This window comes from Nothoprocta perdicaria, unplaced genomic scaffold, assembly GCF_003342845.1.
Source record: "Nothoprocta perdicaria isolate Ctin4 unplaced genomic scaffold, notPer1 scaffold_10, whole genome shotgun sequence".
Classification (NCBI taxonomy): domain Eukaryota; kingdom Metazoa; phylum Chordata; class Aves; order Tinamiformes; family Tinamidae; genus Nothoprocta; species Nothoprocta perdicaria.
In genome coordinates this window covers 7,309,580-7,337,317 of record NW_020454094.1, presented here as the reverse complement: position 1 = coordinate 7,337,317, position 27,738 = coordinate 7,309,580, and the positions used below count along the sequence as shown (strand labels likewise).

At 44.0% G+C, this 27,738-nt stretch overlaps 1 protein-coding gene across 1 annotated transcript; it reads left to right on the top strand.

Moving 5' to 3' along the window:
* Nucleotides 1-1,000: 1,000 nt before the first annotated feature.
* Nucleotides 1,001-20,314, top strand: DCAF12 (DDB1 and CUL4 associated factor 12). The gene is made up of 8 exons (XM_026040217.1): nt 1,001-1,250; nt 9,473-9,679; nt 10,935-10,995; nt 13,418-13,611; nt 14,681-14,746; nt 15,304-15,466; nt 18,174-18,358; nt 19,155-20,314. Exons 1-8 carry the CDS (start codon nt 1,086-1,088, stop codon nt 19,311-19,313), a joined length of 1,200 nt encoding a protein of 399 aa, XP_025896002.1. The 5' UTR covers nt 1,001-1,085; the 3' UTR covers nt 19,314-20,314.
* Nucleotides 20,315-27,738: the final 7,424 nt, after the last annotated feature.

The window sequence follows — 27,738 nt, the reverse complement described above, 5'->3', positions numbered from 1 at the left end:
CGCCCCCGCCCGCCGCCAGGGGGCGCCGCCTCCCCAGCGCGTTGGGGGGGGCGTTGCTCGGCAACCACAGACCGAGGGGCGGGGCCAGCTGGGGGAGCGGCCGTAAAGCTGCGCGGCGGCTGCCGTAAAAAAAAAGAAAAAAAAAAACCCCTGCGGGGGAAGATGTCGTGACGCGCGGTCGGCGGGGCCTGCGGCGGAGAGCGCGACCGGGCCCGGCTGCCCGCACTTATATGGCCCGTCCCCCGGCGGCCGCCTCCCCCTGCTGCTCCATGTGGGGCCCGGGCCGGGCTCTCGGCCTCGCCTCCTCCTCCTCTTCCTCCTCCTTGTACTACTACTATGGCCCGGAAAACAGTTAGCAGGAAGCGGAAAGCGGCGGCGGCGGCCGCCGCGGGGCCCGGGGGGCTCCAGGGGGAGCAGGTAGGGCCCGGGCCGGGGGGGGGGGACCGGGTAGGGAGGCGGGCGGTGACCTGCCCGCTGGGGGAAGGGCGGGAAGCGGCCGGGGGGGAGGGGGAGCCGCTCCCGGTAGCACCGGCGTGGCGGGGGGGGGGAGCCCGGGCGCCGTTCGGTCCCCCCTCCCCCGCCCCGCGCTGCTCCCGTTGGGCTCAGCCGTTCGGGCCGTTGCCGCCGCGGGCCCAGCYTCCCCCGGCCGCGCGCGATGCTCTGCGGAGGGTCCCGGCCGGGCCGCAGGCGGCCGCTGGGCCCCGGGGTCGGTACCGAGCGGCTCCGCGTCCCCCCTGTGCCCGGGGCGAGCTCGCGCGGGAAGGAGCGGGGGCTGCTCGGGCCGCCCGTGCTCCCCAACGCGCCGCTTAATCCCCTCCCGCTCCCCTGAACGGCTGCGCACCAGTTCCAGAAGTTAATTTTCTTGTGTGCTCTTTCGCCCCTGGTTTGGAGGACTTCAGCTGTTGGCTCCCCCAGACCTGCCCCTGAGCTCGGAAGGCTGCTGTTGGCAGTTCCTGCCGCTTGCTCGCTCTAACCCCCGTGTTTATTTTTCACAGTATGGGTGGGATCACTCAGTTCACAAACGGAAAAGGCTCCCCCCCGTGAAGAGGTCTCTCGTTTACTACCTGAAAGGCAGAGAGGTCAGGATGCAGAACGAGTCCAGCTACCACCGCCTGTTGCACGGATACGCAGCCCAGCAGCTTCCCGGCCTCCTCAAAGAGAGGGAATTTCATCTCGGGACCCTGAATAAAGTGTTTGCCTCCCAGTGGCTGAACCACCGGCAAGTGGTTTGTGGGACGAAGTGCAACACAGTAAGTGCAGCCTCCCTCTGCCTCTCTTTCCTCGGTTGTTTACTCCCTCCTCCGCTTCCCCCTGGGTGCTTCCCGTAATCAGAGCGGGTAGACTGCCAAGGAAAATATTAGGAAGTCGTTATGAGTGGAGTCAGAATGGTACGTAATTAATTTTGAATGAACGTGCTACTTAACTATGACCCATTCTCATTGGAAAAACCCCAATGTGAGGCCGAGATGCAGCCTCTCTAGTCTGGGAAGAGCAATTTGCTTCTGTTGGAGGGAAGGGGAATAACAATGGAGTTGAATCTTTCTTCTTGTCCTGTAAATGGCAGAGCTAACGAACGTTTTAGCTTTTGTAAATGCAGGCTTTCTGCCTTCCCCCCTTCCACCCCTCCCCTTATGCTCGGTCTTGCACTTTGTGCTTCTCTGTGTGGTTTTTTCTTTTTTTTTTTTTTTTTCTTTTTTCCCTCGCCTGTGCTGATGGCTTGGAAAAGTGACCTACGAAACAGCGATGGTTAAACTTGAGCTAATCCCTAACCTTAATAAAATACTACAAGCTTTATTTCATTTTCAGGACTTTACTTATGGTATTTTTCTTTACTTGTGGTGTTTCTTCCACTCTAAAACTGTTTTGAGTTTTCAAATAGTCCTGTGGTTTATATAATTTGTTTTGTTTTAACAAAAAARTAGAAGCCTTCTCAGATACTTGCAGTGGTGTTTTTGACTTGAAACATTATTAAAGAATAGTGAAATGATATCCTAGGTAAATAAGAAGTGGAAAAGATCGTAGTTTCTAGGTAATACCCTGTCTGGAATGAGTCAAATTTCACTGGATGGAAAAGGCATTTCACGCATGGAGTTCTTGTTTGAATTAGTGCCAAGTCCAGCGCTTGGTTTTTGCAAGTTTGTGTCATAGCAATGAATCAGATGTTGTAAGAAATGCATAGGTGAAACAGCTCATACACCTCAGGGCTTATGGGTTTGTGTTTATTTCTTTGCCTTAAAATGTTTTATTTAYTTCTATATAGATGCTGTGCTCACTGCTGTGATGTGTAAAGGGCAGCGCCGTTTTTCTCATTTCACACCTGGTGCAGCAGTTCACAGTCACATAGCAGGAAGCTTTAGTGAAGTATCTCATAAAAGGAAGCCAGACCTAGCTGCATAAACAACACAATCTTATAACAGAATAAGCCTCACGTCGAAGCTTGCTGCCTTTTTTTACATGTGTTCATCTACTCAGCAGCCAGGAGTGTTCATGAAACAGCTTACAGGAGACAAACTCCTGCTGCACCGCACGCTCTCGAAATCTTGCTTACTTTAGCAAGACTGCCGTGTGTTTTATAGGACTACAACAGTTTTGCTGCGTTCTGTAACTGCTTTAGTTCCCTCACYGCGACAGCCAAGATAAATGGGCAAGGGTATTGTTGGCGCAACCCTGCAGAAAATGGTTTGTGACCAAACAATCCCAGAACTGAAGAGGAATTCGACCATATTGTTGTTCCCACTGCGTGCGCTGCAACGAAGTGGGTGTTTCCACAGCTGAACCTGGTCGTGGTTACGTGTGGACTGGGCGTTTGATTAAGCAAAATGTAGTGATTGCAAAAGAGGGCAACTTTATCCTTGGAAAAGATTATATACAAATTAAGATTATAGTAGGAGCTTTAGCGTGGTTGCTTTGTGTCTCTGTTTTAACAAGCAGAGCTTTAAACTCCACATTCATAATTATAAGATTCGCTCTCTCTCATCTTCCATGTAAGCAACGTAATAAAGATGAGTTCCTTTGCTGGTTCTCATACACTGAAATAGTGGTGTTTTCATTGGGTGTAAATCTAAAACAACCTGGTAAACTTTAATGGGTTTTGCTACATAGGACTTGCACATAATTAAAGCTAATTCAACAGGAAAATATAAGCCATAGCAGTTATTTTAATCAAAGTTTGAATAGGACACTGAGAGCTTTTAGCATTTAATTTATAAATTGCCTTTGGCCATGCTGGGCTAGAAGGCTTCACTGTTTTTAATAAAAGCATCCTGCTGTCTGTGGGAGGAGTAGCTTTGCTGTTTTAGCCACTTGGCAGTGTAGTGACCAGTGTCACTATAAACACCAAGGGGAATACAGAGCTCTCTGTCAACTGTTCAGTTCTGAGTATTGTAACTTTCTTGTTCAGTGGTCTGGGGTKAGTTTTTTAAATCTCCCTAAATATCCTGGGTTATGACTCTATATCTGAAAACCCGATTCTTCAGGGAATTCAGGTGTTTACAGTTGGCCTCTGTAAAACAAAGTTAGGTTTCTTAAAGCTGCATTTTGATTTATAATTTTGGAACTTATGCAAGTGTCTAAGTGGCTAAAAATTCAACTATAATCAGCTCGGGTTTTGTGAGGTGGCTTCATGTTTGCCAGAATCCTGTTSTTCTTACATATGTTGGGCTTCTTAATGGTGTTAAAAAGAACTTGATGAGCAGGTAAATCTGTGAGAGGTGCAGATGCCTAGTGTGTGTGTCACCACAGTATGGAAATACCGGAGGCTGATACCATGAAATCTCGGGAGAAGATACTGCCTATTATTAGTGTCTTCTCTTCCAGCTTTGCAGAGAGACTTAGAGACTATGTGGGAGACAAGCTTAATGCAGAAAAAGGCATTGAAGATTGGGTGCTGGACTTCATTTTGAGTTGTATCTATTGCAGGGAACAGTGGAGGGTAAATCTGCTGCTTCTGAAAACTTCAAATCCATGTTTTGTAGCTGCCTTCCTCWGTCTGCATTCAGACATAATCATTCTTTAATTTTGAAGTTGAAAGATGGAAAAACACTAGAGTTTTACRTCATTCCCCAAATAACCACAAAAAAAAAAATAGCTTGCGGGTGCCTGGGCTCCAATATTCCTGAATATTTTTTTTTCTCCAAAATCCAACAGACTTGTGTTTAAAAATTTTCTTGTTGAAGGTGCTCTGCTAATTTTCTCATGGCTCTTCCGAGACATGAACAACTTGCTTTCTGGATGCTCCCTCATACTTGTTCTGCCCTTGATAGATCCATGTGCTGCCTTGGATTCCCTGCTGCAAATGGCCAGTTCTTGTTTCTCTGTAGGGACCTGTCATTTGTTGAAGCTCCCACCTCTGTTCTGTGTATGCCTTGTAATTGTAATCTAGTCTGGCAGTACTGGACCTTGTAGTATTGAGAACATGATGTATAGTTATTCTTACATACAGCCTGTATAGGGAAAGTGATATATTTGCTTTGCAAGCTAATGCATCTTCTGTGTTTTTTTGCCCATGTGACAAGAAGACTCCATCAGAAGGSTGCTTGTTTCCCAATACCAGCAAGAGAATGAGAAGTCATGTCCCTACAGGAACTCTCCTCTAAATCCCCTGAACACTGACCAAAAATCAGTGTAAATAAACCTCTGACACCTCTGCCTTTCTTTTGGTGGCTTTTGAGTAAATAGCAAGGTGATGTTTCTTGTCTCTCGGGAGTGTTTGGTTGTCAGCTACACGTGATRCCCATGTCGATCTTCAGAGGCTGTTGGTTTCTTTGCTGGCTCTGGCGTGGGTGGCAGCGCTGCCCTTCAGCAGATTGAGTCCTTTGCTTCTCCATCCTTTGCCATCTGCCAGCATGTGGTAGCTGTCTGCCAGCCTCTTGAAATTAAACACAGAGGACAAGAGAAATCCAAACTGCCAAACATGATTTTGGCTGTGAGCAAAGTCAGTGACACCAAAGTGCGTGTGGGATAGCCCGCAGCGCCTGAGGGTTTGGCAGCAACGTGGAGTGCCTGGCTGCACTGTCCTCTCTGGGAAGGTGGATTTGGAGCCAGGCAGCTCCCTGGCTTCTTACTGTTGCTCACTTCTCAGACAATCCTTTACATTCTGCACTGTTTCATTTTCTGTCGTTGGACCCTTTCAGGGAAGGTGTAAGGTCATTACCCGCTTGAGCCACCTGGACTCAACAAGTGAGTTGGATTTTGTGCTGTAAGTGGATTTTGTGCTAAAATTAGTGCATGGGCTGATCTCTGCTGGAAAGGAGCTGTTCTGATTTGAGAGCTTTGTCTTTAAAGATTGAGTTTTCTGTTGGGGCTTGGCAAATATTAGTAAGTCTCTGTTGCCATACAACTTAAAACCTTATGCCGAGCATTTTACAAACGTAGAACGTGAAGGTGTTTACAATCTGAGTAAATAAATGGAGAAATTGGAATAATGACAGTGCTGCTCAGGGTAAGTAGCAATGCTATTAGCATAATGCCACTAAGCATTGCCTTGTTCTGGCTCCTTTGTTAGCAGAGAGGAGTTTGAAGGAGTGCAGGGATGTCCTTCTCCAGCTTGGCCGAGGGTGAAGGTTTTGTGGGCAGCTTCAACTGGTCGAGGGAGCTGCACTGCTGCAGAACAGGATGTTCCCACTGCACCGGTGCCCGGGGCACTCACCTGCATCAGTTGTCTGCTTTACATTCAGACGTGTTTTCTTGTAGGGTTAGTTTTCACTGAGGGCAGAGATAGGATCTGGCTGACCCCAGAGAGAGGTGCCTGAGCACCAAGTCCTTGTCAGAAAGGTGGTGAGACTGGGTGGGGAGGAGCGTGTGGGTTCCTCACCGCTGGCTTCAACTGGGATGCAGTTTCACAACTCCTTTGTTGTCTCTCAGGTGGGACTATGCTCTTAGCAAGGCAATATGTTGGGTCTTCTTTCAGATGTTAATGTGAATAGCTCGAATGGTTTTGATTTCTGTGACAGCAGTATCTGAAGAACCAGAGTGCAGAATATATCATTAGCGCCTCTTCTTGCGCAAAGAGCGAGCACTTTGCATCTCTTGTGCCTCATAAATCCAATCCATCCTGTTTGTGTGGTAAAAACATATTATAGCTCAGGGTGGCACCCTCTGATTGATTTGCCTTATCAAGTAAAAGATAGACCTGCAGTTCTGTGTGCGGGGGCAGCAGCAGAGGACATCAGACAGTCTTATGTGCTGGCATTTTGTAGGCCTGATTTTTTTTTTCTTGCTCTTCACGTGAAGATCAGGACTTTCAAACTTAGGTGTTTTTTTTTCCTTACTGAAATGAATAGCCCCGTGCCCAGAACATTTCCTAATGTAGAAGTAGATTGCTTAGAAGCACATGCACAAACAGCTTCTGCTGCTTTGCAGAAGCCAAGTGCATTGAACCAAAGAAGATGTTTGTGAAAGTTATATTTAATCATTGGTAGCTTTGCTTTTGTTTTTCCTCCCTCAGCTGTGGTCCCTGAAATGCAACTCAAGGATGGAAACAGACTGGCTGGAGGAGCATGGCTAACAGATCCTGGTGTCAATACTCTACATGAGAAGATATTTCTGTTTTTTTTTCTGTTTTTTAGGTATTTCATTCCCTACTTCTGGCAAATGGCTTAAGTCCTTCAGTTATGAAACAGGCARTTTCTTGATCAACTTGCTTGTAAGCAGTTTGATAAAGAGACAGCTTCTCAGCAATTTGCTGAAGGGGCTTCTAGCCATTGCTGCAATACGAAATAAAAACAAGGACACAGTCTCATGGTGTGTAAAAACTGCATCCGGATCAGGAAGGTTCTTGGCTGTGACAAATGGAGTAGCCGGCCRTGCCAGTCTGCCCAGCTCCTTGAGTGACAGAGCTCTTGCAGGCTCGGAATTCCTGGCGGGTAAAAAAGAGGAAAGAGCTGAAGATGGATTCTGTTTAATCAGGTCATCCAGCCCTTTTCCTGCTTAGAGCCAGGCTGGCCAGCAGCGAGGAATGTAGCCAAGGCCTGTTCTATGTTTCACAGGTGAGGAGCAGTTCCTGGCTTGTGCCAAGAGGCCACAGCTTTCCTTGCTTGGCAGCTCCCAGCTCCCAAATCGTGCTGCGTGCTCACGGCTGACATGCAAACTTCTTGCTGTCAGCAGGAGCCAGATTGTGTGTAAAGCTATAAAATAAAGGCACAAATAGGCACGGCTGACGACTTGGAGGTTGTTGTGGCTTCCTGCAGCCAGTAAAAGTTGGAATGATGACTTTCACATACAGTGCCCTATTAAAGAAGAGAGCTTTATTCCCACCTGAGATAAAGACTGGTTTTACAACACAGCTATCAACACTTTCTCAAGAATCCTACAGATCAGGCTGCTTAAGAATTATTTGCAGATGTATTTATTTCAATGTAGTGAAGTTACCAGTTTGCTTGGAGGAAGATCAACTTTTTCTTTTTTTTCCCCCATTTTTTTTCCATTGTATACTTTAGTTCTGAGTAAATGCTTAAGATTGTTTAAATCCTTGCTTTAAGATGTCAAATATTTTAGACTTCTGTTGCGGTGCCCTTAGAGTATTAAGTTGTTTGCTTTTTTTGTCCTCTTATCAGGGAATGTTTCTTTTTAGGCCCTTTTTTTAAGTAAAAAAGGGAGTGATGTTWCAGTTCTTGGGCTTTCTGCTTGCTGGACTTGCAGGGAAGCTGCCTGGGCAATGAGAAGCTCTCAAGTGTGATCTGTCTTCCTGTGCTGCCCTGGCCGATGCAGCGATCGGAGCATGTTGGGCTCGCTTCCCTTTTTCTTAGGTGATGGTTGCTCTTATCCTGCACGTGGTGTGTGAAGTTCCTTACCCAGCATGTGGAAAAGCTGCTGCTTAAAACTTTACAGTTGAAAACTACAGAGCTAAACCCTGAGCTAGGCGAAGCTTCTTGTTCTAGAGCGGTTGCTCTTTTGGTTAATGTAATACCATAGACTTGGAGGAGAAAATAAGAACTTGATAGAAGCTGTTAAAGAGCTGAAGGCAAATTAGACTGGGCTAGGAGCAGAAGAAAACCCTGCAGGATATTGTGTGTCCTGTGGTTTGGTTTCTTCTGAGAGTGTTAAYGTAGAAACTTGTATGAAAATGATGTTGAGGATGACAAGCAGAAGTGTGAAAGTCTCTGAGAGCTCAAGATGTAAAATATTTAACTTTTCAGTCCAATTACTTTGAGTTTAGCTTTGTGAAAGGAACTTGAATTGGAATAAGTCTAAGCTTTTAACCTAGTATCAAACACYTGGGTATGGCACGTAAGGCTGTGAGACAGGTGATACTGGACTGAATATCCAGGATTTTTGAATTCTAGCCCTTGCATCACTGAGATGCCCTTTGGAGTGTGACTGGGTGGCAGCTGAGCCGTGGCTGCCCCGAGTCTGCAGGACATCCCGGGGCACGGATGCGCTTCCCAGTTAGCGCTTCCCGTGCCGACTTTGGCACCTGCCGSTGACGCTGACAAGCCCTCGCCTCGGGGGCTTAACTGTTGTGCTGTATTTTTTGTTTGTTTTGCTTCTCTGCCTGCAGTTAGAAGATGGAGGGGATTTGTATCTGCTGTTGGAAAGAAGAATTGAGGAGAAAAGACTGTGTCTGCTTGAGGACAAGGCTGAAGGAGAGAGCTGCTGTGTGTTGGTGCAGCAGGCGGGGGGTCTCAGGGCCATGGCAAGGCAAGGGCTGCTCTGCACACCACTTGGTCTCGGGTGGCTCTGYGGGGAGGCTCAGAGTGAGGAAAGGCCTTTCCTGCCCGACACCCSCACCTGCACACAAACCACAAGGCCTCAACGGGAACCTTCAGTGACTAAGAGCTGTACCCTGCTTGTCTGTGCAAGGCTCTTGGTTACAGTGGAAGGGCAGCTGTGGGGTGAAGATGGAGCTTAGAGCTCTAGGGCACAGATCACCGGGAGTGGATTTCTGCTTTCTCCTATCAGCAGGATTTTGCAGGAGGATTTATGCAGCTAGGTATCTTTTGGAAGGAGGGATGCCCACCCTGTCGGTGTTATATGCAGTCGCCATTCTCTGTGTATCACCCCAAAATGATAAACTCCAGTTGTGTTAATTTATAAGACGTCAACAAAGTGAAAATTTCACGGTAACTTATCGGGGATGGGAGAAACTGGTGTTAGTGCCTTGATTCTGGGGTTAGTGACTGTTTTGAGATGAGTCTCAATCTTGCTCACTGTTCAGGGAAGCTTGAAGACAATTTTTTTGTGAAGAAAATACTCTGTGTTCCTTGAGATGGGAAACCCCTCTTGACAATTCCTGTATTACATCTCTTTCCTCTTTCATTATGATGAAATCAAGTGGAATCATTCAAATAAAACCCACTGAAAGGAAGGTATTTTACTTACTTTGAGAAGTAATTCAGTAACTCATCTTTTTCGTTATACTTTTGCAGCACTTACAATTTAAATCTCAAGAATATTTAGTCATRCTGGACTCTGTGTATGTATATATATGTATTTCTCCAATGCTAACTTGCATGTTTGTCTTTTTTCCCCTCAGTTGTTTGTGGTAGATGTCCAGACCGGTCAAATCACCAAGATCCCTATTCTGAAGGATCGGGAACCTGGCATGGTGAACCAGCAGGGCTGTGGCATTCATGCCATCGAGCTCAATCCCTCCAGGACCCTCCTGGCCACAGGTGGAGACAATCCCAACAGTCTTGCAATTTATCGCCTGCCTACACTTGATCCTGTCTGCGTGGGAGACGTAAGTGGAAGGATTTGGGGAAGGTTTATTCTGTGACTTGTAAAAGTTAGTGCTATGAAGGGCCTAAAGTCAGAGCAAGGTTAGGATTTGGGAATCCGATAATCAGAAAATAGACTAAAGGGTGAATTTCTGAAAATCTGAGCAAGTATATTACTAATGAAATTGTTGGGTGTTTTTTATAATTATGTAGCCAAATGTGTGAGAAGACTCTCAGTCTTGATTTCTTCCTTCTAACTTCATTTAGGTCCATTTTAGATTCCTTTTAAGTATCAAAACCTGACAAGCTCCTAAATGCTAGTAAAATCTAATTGTGATGATGACCTCTGAAACTGAGCCACAAAACCAGTTTCAATGAAAAATCTTTGAGAAATTGGAAAAAATGAGTTTTTCCCCCTTTCTGGTGCAGCTTATATGTATTATTCTGAAGGCTGATCTTGCCTTGAGGAGTTGTCCTAGCCCTGTAGTATAAGTTAGGTATAAGTCAGACCAGAGTATTTTTGTTATGAGGCTTTCTTTTTAAAATAGCCAGTCTTTTATTATTTATTAAAAAAAAAAAGAGAGATAAAAGAACTAAAATGAGTATAGTGGTGTCCTATAAGCCCTTCTCTCCTTTTTTTTTTTCTCCTTCCTTTGGAATTAGTACTTCACATAGACGTTGGCTGCAACAGCAGAGGTCAGAATCTCTGTGGAGGCAGATAACCAGCTGCAGCAAAGCTCAGCTCAAGATTTTGATTCATTTTCATGCTGCTGTGACTGCAGCTTGGCAAACAGAGCTAAAGCCTCACACTTTTGCCCACTGGTTTCTGATTAATTGAAGAAAAGATTCTTGAAAATYAAGTCTTGGAAAAAGATCTTTAATGTAGAACTGTTATTCTGTAGGTCATGTTTTATAGTACTTTAATATTTTTGTTACTAATCTATTGTGGAGATATATTTTTGAGGTAATGAAAGTATCCAACTATTTTGCTGAAATAAAAAATGCTGCTTTCAGAGGGGAAAAAAAAATGTAATTCCTTAGAAKTGAGGACAATTTGTTTTTGATAGAGACCTGGGATGGATAGCCTGGGCTTTTCATCACCAAATGGTTTTTGAGCATCATACGCTTAGTCTAGCATTTGGCATTAAATATTCTTGTTTTGTAAGATGTTTTTACATATTTCTATTCTGAGCCAAACACTAGATTGTTCAAAATACCTGCAGTCCTTTTTAGACCTTTTTAGGGTATAACAGCTCAAGGGATCTGACTTTCTTTCAGGATGGGCACAAGGACTGGATATTTTCAATCGCATGGATCAGCGATACTATGGCTGTTTCTGGTAAAGTGAAGCTTTTTTTTTTTATGAATATCGTAGTGATGCACAGCACCTGATAGCTCAAAGGGTGGTGCATTTATCCAGGCATAAGGAGGAGCCTTGTTTGACTAAGAGTGATATTAACGTGGCAGTATCCTTGTTCCCAAACCTTTGTGATTTTCTGGGACTGTAGAGCTAGGGTAGGGGGGAAAACAAGGTTAAAACTCCCTAGAGCAGCATCTGTTGACACATGCTCTGTCTGCTTGCCTCCAGAGGAGGAAATGACCGGGACGGAAGCATGATTGAACTTGAAGTAGATGGGGTCTGAATGTATTCTGGTTTAGTTCACTGAAGTGAGCGACTGCACTTGGGATCCTAATTATATTTACTGCTTTTAATCAGTGAGAGAAAAGAGTTACCCCAAGCGGGAGATGAAGTTCATGCACAGTCTGTTTTTCCTTCTGAGGTGATGCCTCTGCTGTCTGAAGGGAGCCTACAGTTAGACAAATTCCTAACTTCAGAGGGAWGAACCTGGACCAGGGGTCCAAGCCTTGCAGTGCCCTCACTAAGGCATTTTCTCCATGTGTTTCATACCTTAACCCATTCATTTCTTGAGGCCTGCAAGTTGTAAACAACCATTGCTAAAAGAGAGATTAACCATCCCTGGGCTCCTGGTTAGAACTATTGATGGGGATGGGAAGTGAAGTCTTAAGGAGCCTTTTACTGGGCCTGACCACACAATTTGTTCTCTAATTATGGAGCTATATTACTATGTTTTTAAGAGGTTGTTCTGTGTGTGTTCTGGGGATAGCTGCCTGTAAAGCCACTGGAAATGACCATGGCCATTTAAGCCATTCTCAGTCTTAGGACAGTGCTTTGTTTTATTTGCAGAGCCCTGGTCCTGATTTTTTTTTTTTCCTATGAGAAACATTCCTGTTCTTTATTAAATGGTACTGTGATAGGGTCACTGAAGTTAATGAGTTTTAGCTAAAGATTCTGCAGAAGAGGAGAAAATTCTAGAGGGAATTTGGTTAACAGTTAATAACTTGCAAATGCCACAGAGCAGTATCAGTTTCCTGAAAAMTGCTTTGAAAAACTGATTAATGAAGTCTGTTATCCATCCATTAGTTGAAGTCTGTGTATTCATTACAGCATTTAATACAGAAACCTGTAATTTAAAACACTGGTTACTGACTTTTTTGTAGCCAGATRGACTATCAGCATAACTTGAAATATTATTGGTATATTTACAATAATGATATGCTAATGCATGAATAACTTTAATATGCTTTCTGTGACAACAGTAGTATTTTATGCAGAGAGATGCCAGCCTGCAGATGGCAAACTATTCTGTATAAAACCCCCCAAACAAAAATTGTTGGGCTGATAGGCTTTTTCAGAAAAGAAAAAAAGTGGCTAATCTTGAGATTTGATTTTCTTTTTTGTTTTCAATTYAATATAAATGCTGAGTTAGTCTCTGAACTAAAATTCTGCATTAAAAAATAAAGTCAGTAAGCCTGAAGAGTGAAGAAGATTACCTGTCCGTGGGGAAAGATAAGGACCCAATGGAATAAAGAAAGCCAGCATGTGAAATTGAACTGTGTTGCTCTGAATGTTTTCTGTGTGCTCAGGAGGGGAAATGTGAGTAGAATAAAGCTGTGTCCTCTCTGCTCCATGAAGTTTTGGACAGGATGTACTTGCTAATCTCCACGCTTGTGAGATAGCAGGGGGAAATTTCTCAGCGTGGTTAGAAAGCCTGATTGCTCAAGTGAGTTCTTTTGAAATCGGCTAATGAATCCTGGTCAGGAGGCTGCCAGTGCAACTGGCTTCTGACACTGTCCTAATGTCACGGACTGCAGTTACACCTGTGCCTGAAAGGGTGGAAGAGCAAATATTTGAATTTAAGGGACTGCTAGGAATTATCAAATACTTCTATTTAAATGGAGGAACTGAAGGCAACACCTTAAAATAGGTGTTTCTGTTCAGTGCACAGCAGTGTCTCCACCTTATCCCCCAAACCAAATGATTAAAAATTGACATGAACCTAATTAAGAGTTCTCTTACAGGTTTCATGCTGATTTAATAAGCTCAGTAAGTCCTGATGTTCATAGGCCTGACTAAATGTTTGTGCCTGGGCTTCTGTAGCCATCCACCAAGWTTATTTTGTGCTGTCAGTTTGTAGCAGTGACTTGCACAGCACTGCCTCTCGTGCTGACTGCTGTCAGTGTGCAAATGGGTGAGATCGTTGGAGCTGCCTAAACACCCTGTAGCTGATGATAGATCTTACTAAGTTCAATGTTTTAAATCTAATATTTTAGTAAGATCGTTTCTTATTAATGTTTAAGCAGTGATGATATGTTCAGTTAGATTAGTAATGTTATTCTTTTTCAGACACTGTAGAAAAATGTCAGAAATTGTGAAACGTTTTTTTACACTATTTATGCAGGTTCCCGGGATGGTTCGATGGGTCTCTGGGAAGTCACAGAGGATGTGCTGTCCAAAAGTGATGCCAGGCATAATCTCTCCCAAGTTCCTGTGTATGCCCACATAACCCACAGGGCTCTGAAGGATATTCCCAAGGAGAACACCAATCCTGACAACTGCAAAGTTCGAGCATTGGCTTTCAACAATAAGAACAAGGTCAGTAAGATAAGCAAGGTGGCTRGAAGAAGTCCTAAAAGTGTCCATATGTGTTTTTTAAAGGTTAGGTATACTGGAAATGCATCTGGATTCTTTAGCATCCTTGTATCAATGACCATTGTGTCTTATTTCTGTTTCTGCCTCAAGTAAACAGAGAAGACGCAGAGGAGGAGGAAGAAAAAGTCAGAAGGAAGGTGTCTTGCTTGGTGTTGAGTCTCGTGCCTGGAGGGTGTGCACGAGGCTGGGGTGGAGAGCGGTTTGCAGGAAGTAGATCAAAACACTTCTTGCAGCTTGGCTCCTGCTCTGGGTGCTTCCCTCCTTGTGTGAAGAGTGGGTAACCCTCAGGTAGTGCCTGTTCTGAATGTTGCTGGGTTGTTGCTGGATTGCTCAGCAATGAGGTGACGGACACAAGGCAGACACCAGGTCCTGCTTTGGTGACGTTTGACAAATGCTGAACACAAACCATCCCCTACCCTTATTTTGCTATTATTAGAGATGAATCCCACTGAGGGGAGTGGGAGCAGCAGTTCTTCCTCTGCTGCTTTTGTCTCTGCCCTTAAATGAACAGGCAAGGTTTGGAGCGAAGACTCTGCCCTCTAAAGGAGGACAGTGCTCTTGTGGGCTTTATTTATTTTATACAGTAGCTGTTAATTAATCTCCCCTTTGCAGACCTCATCTAGCTTTTTCAATAGAGTATTGCCTGGAAATAAATTATTACCTCAGGGTAGCATCCAGCGTGGGAGCTGCTGAAGAGAATTGCCAGCTTTGGCTTGTACTGTGCAGTGATTCATTATTTGATTGTTTGGGTGACAAGATTTATATTTTTTAGGTTATTATTCAGTTATTTACTGTGTTATTGACTGTTATGTTACCCAGCACCTTTGTGTTGTGTTTTATTGCATTCCATCAGTCAAAATCAATACAAAATGAAAACTTGTCTTAATAAGCCTGTACAGGAGGGGTGAGTTTATCCTGGAATATGCAGCCTGGCTTAGAGTCTGAGTTTGTAAAGACATGGATCAGACTGAAGTTAACTTTTTTCTCTGCTTTTTATTTTTTTAACTTACAGGAGCTGGGAGCTGTATCCCTAGATGGATATTTCCATCTTTGGAAAGCAGAACACACACTATCAAAGGTACATTTCTGCCTGATGTGGAATTTCAACAATGATCTAGCAATTAAGACTGTTTTCAAATTTTTGTTCACTTCTAATGTTTAAAGAATGTTCATCAGAGCCTGGAAAGTGTTTGAAAGCTTTATATTAAATCAATTCCTAAAAGCTAAACCTGAGAAGAAATTTCATCACTCCCTTATTTTGGAGGATAGGAAGTGATCTTAGCTGTTTTTTTCAGTGGGCTGGAATTCTCTTATGTAGAGAATGATGAATTTTTAGCTGTGTACATAAAAAGCTGTGCTGTTTAAAGTGCACTCATAAATCAACACCAGCCAAACCTAGGCTAGTGTATGAGCCAAAGGGTCAGCTGATGTCTCAGTTCTTGTGTTTAAGTCTTTCTAAGTTGTTACTCCTTGAAACAAAATCCCAGGTACTGTTGGTCAGGTTGCTGCTGTACCCGTTAGGTTTGTCACAAAACTTCTTTCCTTGCTGCGTTTTGCTTTTGCACCACAAATTTTCAGAACATAGTTTATGGAATTATTTTATTAACTTCTTGCTCTTTTTTTCTATGTTTCCAGTTGCTTTCCACGAAGTTGCCATACTGCAGGGAGAACGTGTGTTTGGCCTATGGTCAGGAGTGGTCGGTGTATGCAGTAGGATCACAGGCCCACGTCTCCTTCCTGGATCCCAGGCAGCCTTCTCACAATGTTAAATCCGTCTGTTCCAAAGAACGAGGCAGTGGTAAGGAACCTGGCATAGGGTGCTTTAGTTTGCTTGCAGAAATAGCAGTCAAGGTTGTATTTAAGGTTGCAAGAAGACAAACTGCTAATAAGTAGGAAGACTTTTTCATGTTGCAGAATAAAATATCAATAGTGTGTTCAGGTTTCCCCTTTTTGTACCAGGATTAGTTTGCTTTAAGAGCATCCCTGAAATCACATGGTAGACGACATTAGCTCTTTCATCATGCTTAGCTAAATTGTACCCCATCCACATAATACTTACAAATGTGTACATTCTACTTCCACACTATAAGTCTGTTACTAAAACTTCATCTGAAAATAAATCCAATGTCTGCACTGCTGTTAACACTCTGTTCTTGCACTTTGCTCTTTGAGTGGAGCTTTACGGTCATGTTGGGAGTCTATGCTGTGATTGCTCCCTTCGTGATTTTAAAGCCACAAATGTGACTTCTGGTAGTACTGAATTCAAGTGTTCACCCTTGAGTTCAGTGCAGATTGGAGAGGTCTGTTTTCTCCTGTGGTTTCTCTTTTCTATCCTGTACACTTGAACCTGTGCTTCGTGTGAGGACTTGCAGCATGGATGGTCCCACATGCCTCTCCCTCTGCCTTTTATATTGAAGCATGAGAAGTTGCTGTGGTGCAGCCTGCTACTTAATCCATCCTAATCCATGACTGATGAGTTGCAGACCTTGTTTAGCTCGGCTCTGAGCACCTCTCTTTTTCTCCAAGAGGAAATTTAGCAAAATGCAGTGTATGTAGACAAGTGTTTGGAAGGTTACTGGTGTTTGAACAGTGCTGCCTACATGGATGTCGGGGCTGTTCCTTCATTTGTGGGAGGWTTTTCTACAATGTGAGAATTGGTGCTTGACAAACTTACCACTTGAACAGCAAMTGTCTGCCCTGCACTGCTCTCAGTGAGGGTGCTATGGAGCCTGCTACTCTTTGCTATCATGGGGAGGAATTTCTATAACCCTTGACTGTTGCCCAGTGGTTGTTAGTAGCTAATTCTGCCTTGAGTATGTCATTATTTGTGCTGGAAATTATGTATGTATAGATAGTAGTAGCTCTAGGACACTAGTTGATGTGTGGAGAAAGCCACTTTTCTGGACAGTCCATGTTCTGAGTAGCAGGCAGTCATCAAACACTTATTGGTGCTGTGGTGCAGGCACTTAAATAATATTACTTCCCCAAATGCTAAGTATTTCAAATTATTTTGATCCCCCTAGGACTTGGTGCAGTGCAGCACCTCTAGAAAATAGGCTGTTGATTTTTGGACTAAATCTAGGTTGACCTTTATGTGCTCTAAATTGTTGCCTTCTGGCTCTTCCAAATACACCTGCTGAATGTGGCAAGTSCATGTTATGTGCAGATCATTAATGTCCTTGTAACAAACACAGGCCAGAGGAGGGTTCTAATTTATTACAATTTAAGTTGGGACTGGCATTTCCCCACTGGAACCCCAGCTGCTCTATGCACAATAAAAATGCAGTYTTCGGTGTCTGTTGTAAGTGGTGGTGTTTTCTAGCCAGCGTAGGGAAAAACGCAGGGCTCTGAACTTGAGATCTCCATGTGCAGCAGCTCTCACTGTGCCCGGCGCCGGCGGTGCCTGGTTTGGGTCTTCTCCTGCAGGGATGACTTTTATCCTGAAGGCAGTGAGGCTGCGTGATGGGTAAAGCCTGTGCAGCACAGACCGACCCTTCCCTATGGGCAGAACCCACCTTGCTGCACCTCCTCTTCCTCCTGGGAAATGTGTGGCCTCAAGAGGGAGACTCCATTTGCTACTTCAGTTATTCTTGGTCTCACCTAGCTCAGTGCTCGGTGTGTTGGTGGGTTTAATTTGGTCATCTGTAGGCACAAGTTGTGTTTTAAGGATGATGTGAGTGATTAATCCTAGATACTGCAGCCCTTTAGGAACATCTTTGAATCATTCTCTAAATATCCTCTTAGCAGTGCCTGTACCACTAATTCCCTCMGTTATTCTTTTCAGTTAGAAAAAAGATCCACAATCTGCCTGCCCTGATGGATAAATTCATATTTTTTGTGACTTTTAATCCCACCTGGTTGATTACAGTGACAATTGGTTTTTGGCTTCAGCTTGGTGTGGGAATTTTCACTATTCCCCTTTTCACTTACTTTATCTTGGTTTCAGTGGGATTTCAGCCTTACTTAGAGTAACACCAACCTTCATAACCCTGTACCAGGTTGTGTGCTCACCAGGAACACTGAAAGCGAAGGGCTGTTGAAAAGAACAGCTTTATAGCATGTATACACAGGACAAACATTTGCACAGCACATAGTGAAGAAATAACAAGGCCTTTAGCAAATCAAATTCCTGCCTACAGAATCCTCCTGAGACTATTCTAGAGGGATCCTTGCCTAGCTGAGGATTCGGATTTAGAGTTCCTTAGAAACTTAAGAAAAAATTTCTTAACAGTGAGAGTGAACAGGCTGCCCAGGGAGGTTGTGGAGTCTCCTTCTTTGGAGKTCTTCAAAACCTGCTTGGACACAATCCTCTGCCACTCGCTCCAGGTGACCCTGTGTGTGCAGGGGGGTTGGGCTAGGTCATCTGAGGTCCCTTCCAACCTTAAGGATTCTGTGATTCTATGAATAATAGCAGTAGTTCCGTTTAAAGCAAAATACTAGACATCCCACAGCAATGCTGCACAGCCAGAGCACGCGTCTGAGCTGCATGTCCTTCTTGCCTGCAGGTATTCGATCCGTGAGCTTCTACGAGCACATCATCACGGTGGGAACGGGCCAGGGCTCTCTGCTGTTCTATGATATCAGGGCCCAGCGGTTCCTGGACGAGAAGCCCCCACGTGCCTGCTACGGGCAGAAGCAGAAGCTCGGAGGGAGTGAAATCCTCAAGCTGAGCACGGGGAAAGGTTGGCTGGTGAGTAGCGCATAGCCGCAGGAGCCCCTTAATGCGAGAGGGCTGCGGGCCCTGAGCACCTCTTCATTTTACAGTAATGGGAGCTATGGTGTGAAATGAGTCCCAGTAAAGCAGTCCTGGGGCCAACTGGTACCTGTAATGAGGGAAAGAAAGAACTTCAGCAGAAATGTGTTCTGCAAAAGCTGTATGCAAGGGTGCTTCACGCTAAAGCATGAAGGCTGCTTTTCCCCTGCACTAGTTTATCCATGGACTAAATAGTATCTTTATCTTTATAGTTTCTGAATGTAATCTGGCTTCTAGCTTTTGATACCTCATATACAAAATACATTTTTTTTTTTTCAAAAAGAGGTACTAATCTAACATGGTCCTCAAAGTAAAGGAGGTAATTGTACAGTTTAAGAAATTTTAGCTGCTTGAAACAGTGCTGTGACATGCACTGTATCTTAAAGCAGTTAGTGGCTTTGTCCAGCTTATCTCCCTTTTCTATCATTGTGATATAGCTTTTAAAACTAACCAAAATTGATACTTTTTCCTTTCCCCACCTTGGCCAAAATAACTGGCATAAACCTGCATAGACAAAGAATTGGAAAGTGCCTGGTATCTTCTAATTGAAAGTCTTCTGTCTAAAGCTTCAGAATACATTTCAGGAATATTAATAGAGAAGAATTCTTAGGCTTTGGAAAGTATCTTCCAAAGTATCTATTTGGAAAGTTTGGAATGTATTAATCCAAATTTTTTTTTTCATTTTGGTTTGGGCTTTGTGGCAATAATAACGATCTGAACTTTCCTTTAACAGAATCATGATGAAACCTGGAGGAATTATTTTTCTGACATTAATTTCTTCCCAAATGCTGTTTACACCCACTGCTACGACTCGTCTGGAACGAAACTCTTTGTGGCAGGAGGCCCCCTTCCATCAGGACTTCATGGGAATTATGCTGGTCTCTGGAGCTAATAACTCTTTACAAATGCTGATCTTACACAGATTTCCACTTTTCCTTTTTTAACAAAGAAATTGTGTGATGCCATTGATTTCTGATTTAAATGCAAGTTATTTTTTGGCAGAGTTTTCTGTTGGTCTCCAACAGTTTTGTACATCTTTTTGAACCATTTTTTTTTGCTTTAACCTCCTTGATCCTTTATATGAAGGGTTTTTTGAAATCCCTTTTTATTGTATTTACTCCAAATGACTCTTCCCCCACATTTAGGCTATCTTGGCCATATGCCCCCTCCCCTACTTTGCTGTGAGGTAGGATTCCTTTCTTATAGAGTGGTTGCTCCTGGGCTTTCTGTGAAAGTCAAGGGGCTGTGTGTGTGCAGGTACTTTGTCACTTACATTACCTGGAGTGAGGACTACTTGTAATTAAAAAAAAAAATATTAAATATTTATAAGAGATAAGCTACTACTTTATCTGCAGAGCCTGGCCCAGGCCTGAGTTGATCTTATTTTTTAAAAGTACAAGTCTAATGACACTGTTTATACATAGAGGAATACAGTAAATTTCAGCTGTACTCACCAGAACCCAGGGACAGATTTCCCAGGGGTTTTCCCATCAAGCCCAACCTGCAGAATTGTATCTCAACAGCRTATTTGTATTTGAATTATAGTTTTTAGCAGTGCCAGGAGCAAAACTTGATCAAAACCATGATGTTTTCTATCTATCCCAGGTATTGTCTTGTACAACTGGAGTGTCAGGGTAGGCTGTTCTGCAGCAAGGGGATTGTAGGGCAACATCACCTCGAAACTGAGGGTTTGAGGTTCAGGGAGGGGCAGAGGGGAAATAGGAGGCAAGGGGCACGAGTTGTCTCATCAGTAAGTGAACCAACATYGACCATTTTCCACATGGGCTAAAGCTTTCAAGTACATGACCGTGGTAGCTCACAGGTTCCTCATAATTGCTTAAAATCCAGGATTTTTGTTTTTCTCATAGGTAGAGGAAGCTTTCTGAACTCTACTTTAGGCCTTTTGGCTACTTAAGAGAGTTTTTATCCAGTGCCTCCAAGAAACCCATGGAAAAAGAAGTTGTTCTTTCCCGAAGGCTGAAAAGTCTCAGCCTTCCCAGTGCTTTCTGCTGGCAAGGTAACTTGCAGGTAGCTCATGTTCACATTAGCATCTGTTGCCATCCTGCTTGCTATGGGAGATAGACAGCCTTTCCCAAGAGTTCCCTGCCTTCATTCCACATTCAGACCCCTTAGAGCCTCATCTGGGATTGTGGGTGGGCAGGAAAGGGGTGGGTGCCCTCCCRGGGGAGGAGCATGATCTTACCAATACTCAGCTAAATCACAAGGCTCCAGGCTGCTCTTTTAGAGCTCTGGGTTTTAGTGATGCTTCCATCATCTGCTGGGACAAATGTCCTCCTGTCCCTGCTGCTGGCAGAGCAGAGAAGGTGCCTGTACCTTGGCTGCTCCGGGGCCACGTGGGCAGTTGGTTGAAGCTGAGAAAGAGGAGGATGTGGGGAGAGGAGCTCTGTTCTCCTGTGGCAGCTGTCTGAGGGTCCMGCTGCCATGGGAGAGCAGCACGAATCCCTGCAGCAGGTTCTGCCAGGCTTCCTGGAGCGTTTCTGCCCGTGTCCTTAAAGGCCCCCTTGTCTTTACTCAGAATCTCMTGGAATGCCAAGCAGAGCAAAAGCTCTGGCTGCTTTTCTGCTTGGTTGTGCAGTTGAGACTTGGATGGAAATCCTGGGAGGAATGCAGTTCTCTCCCACTTGTGTGGAAACCAGGGCAAGCAGAGAGATGTGCACCTGCTCCGGATATATCATTTACTTAAACTGAGCCCTGACATCGGTGCTTGACAAAGATTTTTGCTGCATTTTGTCATTCTGCTTTCCTTGTGGGCTGGCTGCTTTGAGTGGGCTCACAGCCCTCTGTGCTTGGCTGCTTGGGCTGCATAAAGTGGCTGTTAACCACAGYGCAGTGCAGTGAATGAGCTTGCCCTAATTCTGTGTAGAGTTGTTCATTAATTTTTAAATAATATGGTAACACCATTTATGTTGTTCTGTGACTGCCTTGTGTTGCTTTGGTTAGCTTAGAGGTTTTGAAGAACAGAAAGGCAGGAAAAAACAAGTTTTGAATATGGCAGGATGTGTTTTTCTGCTGGGATAACTCCTTCAGCTGCTCTGTAAGGTTGCTTCTGTTGCAAGAAATGTTCTGCTTGGCTCTTATTTGGGCTTGATTTGTGAGTTTTTTTTCTTTTTGAGAAAGTGGACGCTTGAGTCTCCCTCAGCCTCCTTCATGTCTTCAGAAACAGCAGTTAATAATTAGATACTTTGTCACAGGAAGCTCCTGGTCTGGAAATCCTAGCCCTGATGTAGACTTATTAAATTAAAACATTTAAGGTCTGGCCAGGGGGGCTAAGGAGGGAGTTTATATGGCCTGAGCTTTGGCATCCAAATTCGGAGACTGATGAGCTGGCCTGTAGTTTACTGCAGAGGACAGCTCAGCCCCTCTGGAAACTCTGTGTTACTGATCTCCCCAAGGTACCTTCATTTGTGATCCTGAAGACTCATGGTTTGAGTGCTCTTTTCTTCCTTTTCTTCTACTGTCTTTTTTTTTTTTTTTTTTTTTTTTTTTTTTTTTTTTTTTTTTTTATATAGGAAGCTTACAGCAGTTTTCAGTCTGGACAACACAATCCCTTTGGGTTTCATGGGCTTCTGTGTATTCTGCTTTGAGAGTATCCCTGTGCCCCTCCAAACTAACTCCTCCCCTGGAAGGAGCCATCCATGCTGCATGGTGGAAAAGCCAAGAGGCAAACAACTTTAGAACTGCTGAGCAGGCAAATGAATCTGAGGCAAAGAAAACTTCACTTCCAGATTGTTTCAGTGATTTTTAAATGCCTGTAACAATGCATTTGTTTTGTTTCAAAATATTTTGTGTTGGGTATCTTTTTAGCCCTTCACGCTGAAGTCACAAGTCATTTTCAATCCATTCCCTGGTAGAAAGTGAGGCAGAGAAAGGAGATGCTCTGCTGGCTCTCCCAGTGTGAACTGCAGAAGAAGCGGAAGAAGAAATCAGACGCTCTCACTTGATGCACATGTGTTGCCCTTCTGATTTAGGTGTCAGAACTGCTGTCTAGGGTCAGGATGAGAAAGGCAGGGGCTTCCAAATGAGGTGGAGAAGGTAGTCGAAGGAGGCCCTGGGCTCTGCATGGAGACAGGCAGACCTCACTCAAACAGCAGGTCCACCCCTGCGATGGGGAGAATTTAGTCTGACTACACTTGACTAGCTTAACTCACTGTGCTGTGCTGAGACTCAGTGGGGGTTGAGTTTTCAGACTGTCTTTATTTTTACAGTGTTTCTTAAAGATTTATTTCCCTCAGTTTTTTCTACCCTCCTTGAATGATCTCTTTGTGGTGCCTCTTTGCTCCCAAATCATCCCAGTCGTTCTTGCAGCAATATTGTACTTACAGCAGTGACCGCTGTCCAACAGTAATGGCCCTGCTGGCATGAAGACAAGCCATGTTTGAGACTTTCAGTTTGCTTTGTTTTAAAATCAAGCAGATCTTCAAGGCTGGCTGGAGCTAGAACCTAGGCAGGTAGCATTTTCATGCTAGCTGACTGATGGGATTGAAGGGCAAGGGAGACCTCCTTTAATCTCCATCAAAGACTGTCAAGCTTTTTTTTTCCTTGCTGTTCGACTAAGTAATGCAGGGTCTTAAGTGCTGTAGCTGAGCATAGCAAGCAGTTAACTTTTACATCTCAGTTCTTTTCACTAGACTCATGTTAATTTGGAATTCTTTTGGTATATCTGGATATTACACTCACAATATTCATAATTACATGCAATCAGGTTAGTAACTTAGGAGTTCAGTAGTACCCAGCTCATGAGTTACTGGGTAGCAGCCCCTCAACAGATGTCAGGTATCTTGTGCTGGACATTCCTGAGGAGGRGAGAGCTGCTTTGCTGAGTTAGCCTGAGCACAGCAGTGAGGGAAGCTCAGACCCTCTTTCCCTGAATACTTTATTCCTCCAGCCYTTCTCCTTGAACAGTAATGTCAGCCAAGGAGAATCACTGCTGCTCTAACCAAGGTGCTTTCTGGAGTTGTTTTAAGGAACAAGTGAGTGAACTTCTGTTTTGTTTCCTCATCAGTCTGCTGGGGTTAGTGTCCAGGATGAAAATGATGGCAGGGTAGTAAATAGAAGCTTGTTCCTAGTTTCAGTGGGTTTTGCTTTTCCTCATAGATCCACTTGTGGGCACGCTGCAGGAGTGCCCAGTGCTCTTGCTGTGGTTAGTCTCTCCACAAAGGTTGAGCTTACATTGTGAGAGAGACTTATGACTTAGTTAGGGAGACCCCTGAGCTTAGGTATGGGGCAATGTTCGCCACCTCTGTGTGAAATTTTTGGCAGTTTTTATATCTTAATGATTAAGAAACTCAYGTATCAGTTCCTTTTCTCTAAAACTTCATCCTCTTCTGTCATCTGAGCACTTGCTTTGTACAAAGCTTATAGCTGCGGAGGCCAAGATTAAAGTTATGTTCTAGCTATGTTAAGTGGTGGAGTTCGGTGTCTTAATTTCTATTCCTCAGCAAAGAAGCACTAGCTGACCTTCTTAATGGATGTCCCTCCCTTGGTGCAGACATGAAATAAAGCAGGTTTGGTTAGACTGTTTGTGGAAGCAACTGTCTTATTTGCAAGAAACCAAGAGCAGATGGGTTGTCCAGCACTATATCTCCACGAAGAAGCAGCATCTTCAGCATCAGGGTGGGTACTTGAARGTATCTGTCGTAGTCTGATACCCCTATTTTCCTTTAAGCCCATTTTTCCATGTTTTTTGATTCTTATGACTATCATCACTGCAATGACTAGATTATTGAAGTAAATGGAGCTAATAGCAGGGAAGGCTGCTGAAGAGCTGTGTGAAATGCAGATCCAAGCTGCCGCCTGGCCCATGCTGAGCCCTGGAGGACGATGCCAGCCGTACACAAGCTCTCTAGCTTAAACCAGGTGAAAATTCCCCAGCGAGCACAGCCCTTGGTGTGACCTCAACTCAAAGAGCAATTGTCAGGGTGCACAGGTCTCTGAAGGACAAACACTAAGAGTTTGGCCATGCGGTAGGCCTGGGGCAGTGGAAAAGAGAACACAGCTACCTCCTGCTGGAAGGGTTCTCCTGCACATGAGCTCCTTGGCTCTGCAAGTGCCCTCTTCAGTGGGAAGGTTAGACAAGAGGGTGCAAGGAAAGAGAGGAAGGCCAGTAAAAGGAAGTGGGTTTCTCTTGGGCCACCAGAGGAGTTGATGCAGAGCAGGATGCCTCCTCATTGCTCAGGAGGTATTTTGTGAAAGGACTGAACCTGAAATCTGCTTTCAGAGAGGTCAGGTAGATGGCCCTTTTGTTCTTGTTTTCCCATGTGTAATTTTCAAGGATTTAAATTAGGMAGCATTCTCTTTGCTTGAAGTACTGGGTTTCTTCATCAAGACAATGGGGTACTTAGCTAATTAAAGGAATGCTCTTGATAGAAAAGAATCTTCCAGTTAAAATGGGGTGCCATTTTCTAGTAGCCTCTCCTTCAACTATTGTGCTGGGTCTGTTCTGGTCTAAGGAAGTGCAGACAGATCTAAACTAGAGTGACAGGTTGGTTGGAGCTGGGAAAGTCTGGGTTGTGTGACCACTTCTAGACCCTCCCTTTACCCCCAGAACAAATAAAGCAGTGAAACAATTACATGCAAATTCTGGTCTTTGAATTAAGAGGGATGTATAATACACTTAAAGCAGTGTGCTATGTCTTTATAGTCTTAGATGTTGATTTTTTTTTTCTTTGACCTCCTGTCCCCCCAATAAAAGTCAATGCTTTGTTTTCTTGGAACTGCTTTTYTAGATTCCCTTATTAACAGGGAAAATTCAGGTGCTGAATCTTACATCTCATTAAACTTGTACTTTTTATTTGCCCATTCACCTGGTTTCCTTTCCCTTTCAAGGCCTCCCACAGTCTCAGGGTAAATAAATCACTGACTCATCCAAATAACAACAGAACGGACCAACCAGAGGTTAATGTGCCTTTCTCTTACGGTACCTTGATCTTTGTAAAGTTATCTCACAAACTTGTCACTGTCTTCGGGCTGGCTACGTGCGTTGTCTTTTTCTAAGATTTACAYGTTGAAGTTGCAACAGGTTTTTACAGTTAATTGTGACTCATTTGCTTTAGGATGTGGTGTAAGACACAAACCAAATGCACCGGTTTGTCTCGAGATCAGTCTTTTCTGTGACATCTCTCAGTGCTTGCCTGTATATTAACGTGTACACAAATGCTGGATCTTCCCCATTGCCTATGATGTACTTGCATATGATGCACAAACCTACATGAGGCGTTTTAAAATGTGCCGTGATCACAACTTGTCTGAGGGTAGGACATTCTACAGTAAACTGTTTGGTTTTTGTTTTTTTTCCAAATATACTTAAAGGTTCAAAGCCTTGAAGAAAGAAAAATGAGAACTTGCTGGTGCTTGCTGGCTTTCATTCTGAATCCAAGGTCTCACATTTAACTCTTGCAGTTCCTATCAGAGCCTGTCTCAGCTTGCTCTTTCTGCCATGAGCTGTGGCAGAAATGGCACGGGATCCAGAACCATCACAGAAGCTGCCAAGTGGAATAGTAACAGCTCTCTTCAAATGTAGTGCATGTTTCTATATGTAAGGCAGAACTGTTTAAAACTATTGATGCAGTTTGTAGAAGAAGCTGTGGAAAATTGCAAATAGTATGGAACTCTAACCTGTGTGCATGTGCAGCTCCAGTCAGCATTATTTTATAAATTGCTTTTTGTTGTTTGAAAAGTGACTTTCTTTTTTTAAGGCATTACATATTTGGCTTTGTTTTTGAGACATTTTTGTTCTTGTAAACTCAATGGGATATCTGGGATTTGGGCCAAGTTTCTGCCTCTTTTGCTATTAGCAGAGGATGCTATGATTGCTATAAAATACCCCTTCCCAGTCCAAAATATAATCTGATTGTGAGAACGTGAAACAGGAACACTTCCTCAATTGTGGCCTTAAATGGGTATGTGTATACATAACTGCAACTAGGTACAGCCATCTTCCAACAGGATACTTTTTCTTAAAAACAACATGATTAGTCATCAATTCCATTAGTCACTATATTATATATACTAGACATCCATTAGCCACTGGCCAAGGAGCTTTGGTGTGTGTATTTCCTGTTCTAACTATTTTTCTGTATCCTACTGCAGATTTAATCTGAAGTTCTTTGGGTTTTTTTTTTTAGTTTCTGCTGAATTTTTGTTAAAATTCAGTCAAGTCCCATCTTTATACGCAGTCACTTTTTAGAGCAGAACAGATTGGTTTCACCGTATTTTGCAATCTTCAGCATTTCTTCTTTCCAATTTGCCTTTCCCTAGTTTACCTTTAATAATTGATTCAATTTGAATCAATCCGAGGCTGTTTGCTTAGTCTGAAAAATACCAAGTCATAATAAAAAGAAAACGTGTCCCACGTAGAAAATCGCTTTGTTTCTTTACCGTAAACCTCAGTTACCGYCTAGCTGACTCGCGGGTGGTGACTCCCACAGCTGCAAGCTCTGCCGAAGCTGCGGGCCTGTTGCCTCCGTGCCAGCCGGTGAGGAAACGGAGGTGCCCGGGTTCTGCATCTGGTGTGTTGATCTGTGGTGCTCTAGTCAAGAGACTTGCGTCCTTGGACCCTTTCTCAAGGTCATAACTGAGGACTCATATAGGGGGCAAAAGCAAAAGGCTCATTGATGACTTTCTGCTCATTCTYGATCCCATCTGAAGGCTTTCTCCACAGAACTTGTTTTACTTCCTAAATTGATGGGATATGAGAAAACGGAACTACTAATCATAGCTAAACTCTGGCCCTGGGCCCAAAGATGCTGTAATTGGCTTTGGTCAGTGGTAATATAATAATATATTAAGCTGGATGTGTTCAGAGATGAGCTGATACGTGAATGTTTGAGCAATGGAAGCCTTGAGCTTTTGTTCCCCGAAGCCTTCTGCTTGTGTATGTGACTGCAGGTTGTGTCTAGAGTATTTCCATGGAAGGTGTGACGATGGCGTGGGGAAGAACCAGTTTCTTCAGTGCTTAGTCACTCACTGTCCCTCTTGTCTATGATTCCATGATTGTCACTCGAGGTTCCCAGAGCCCTTGTCTCTCCTTTTTGGTTTCATCATTGCCTAGGAGCACTGTCCTTTACTGCTGCCACCAGCCCCCTCCATGTCCTTCCTGCTGGGATGATGGAACGGAAGGGCCTTGTGTGTAGCTCCCTCCACGTGGCTGTTTAGTGAATTAGCACTGGCTCTGCGTGCAGGTGTAAATGCCACCTGGGATTTACTGCTGCAGGCACCTCTCTCAATGCAGGTGATTCCTGCATTGCTGAACCMTTGCTGGACCATTGCCGAAATGTCTGGAATAAAAAACAAAACCA

Coding starts and splice junctions, on each gene's coding strand:
- DCAF12 (XM_026040217.1), top strand. CDS start 1,086: ATGCAGAACGAGTCCAGCTACCACCGCCTGTTGCACGGATACGCAGCC. Junction 9,680..10,934: donor ATCCTGTCTGCGTGGGAGAC/GTAAGTGGAAGG, acceptor ACTTTCTTTCAG/GATGGGCACAAGGACTGGAT. Junction 18,359..19,154: donor GCACGGGGAAAGGTTGGCTG/GTGAGTAGCGCA, acceptor TTCCTTTAACAG/AATCATGATGAAACCTGGAG.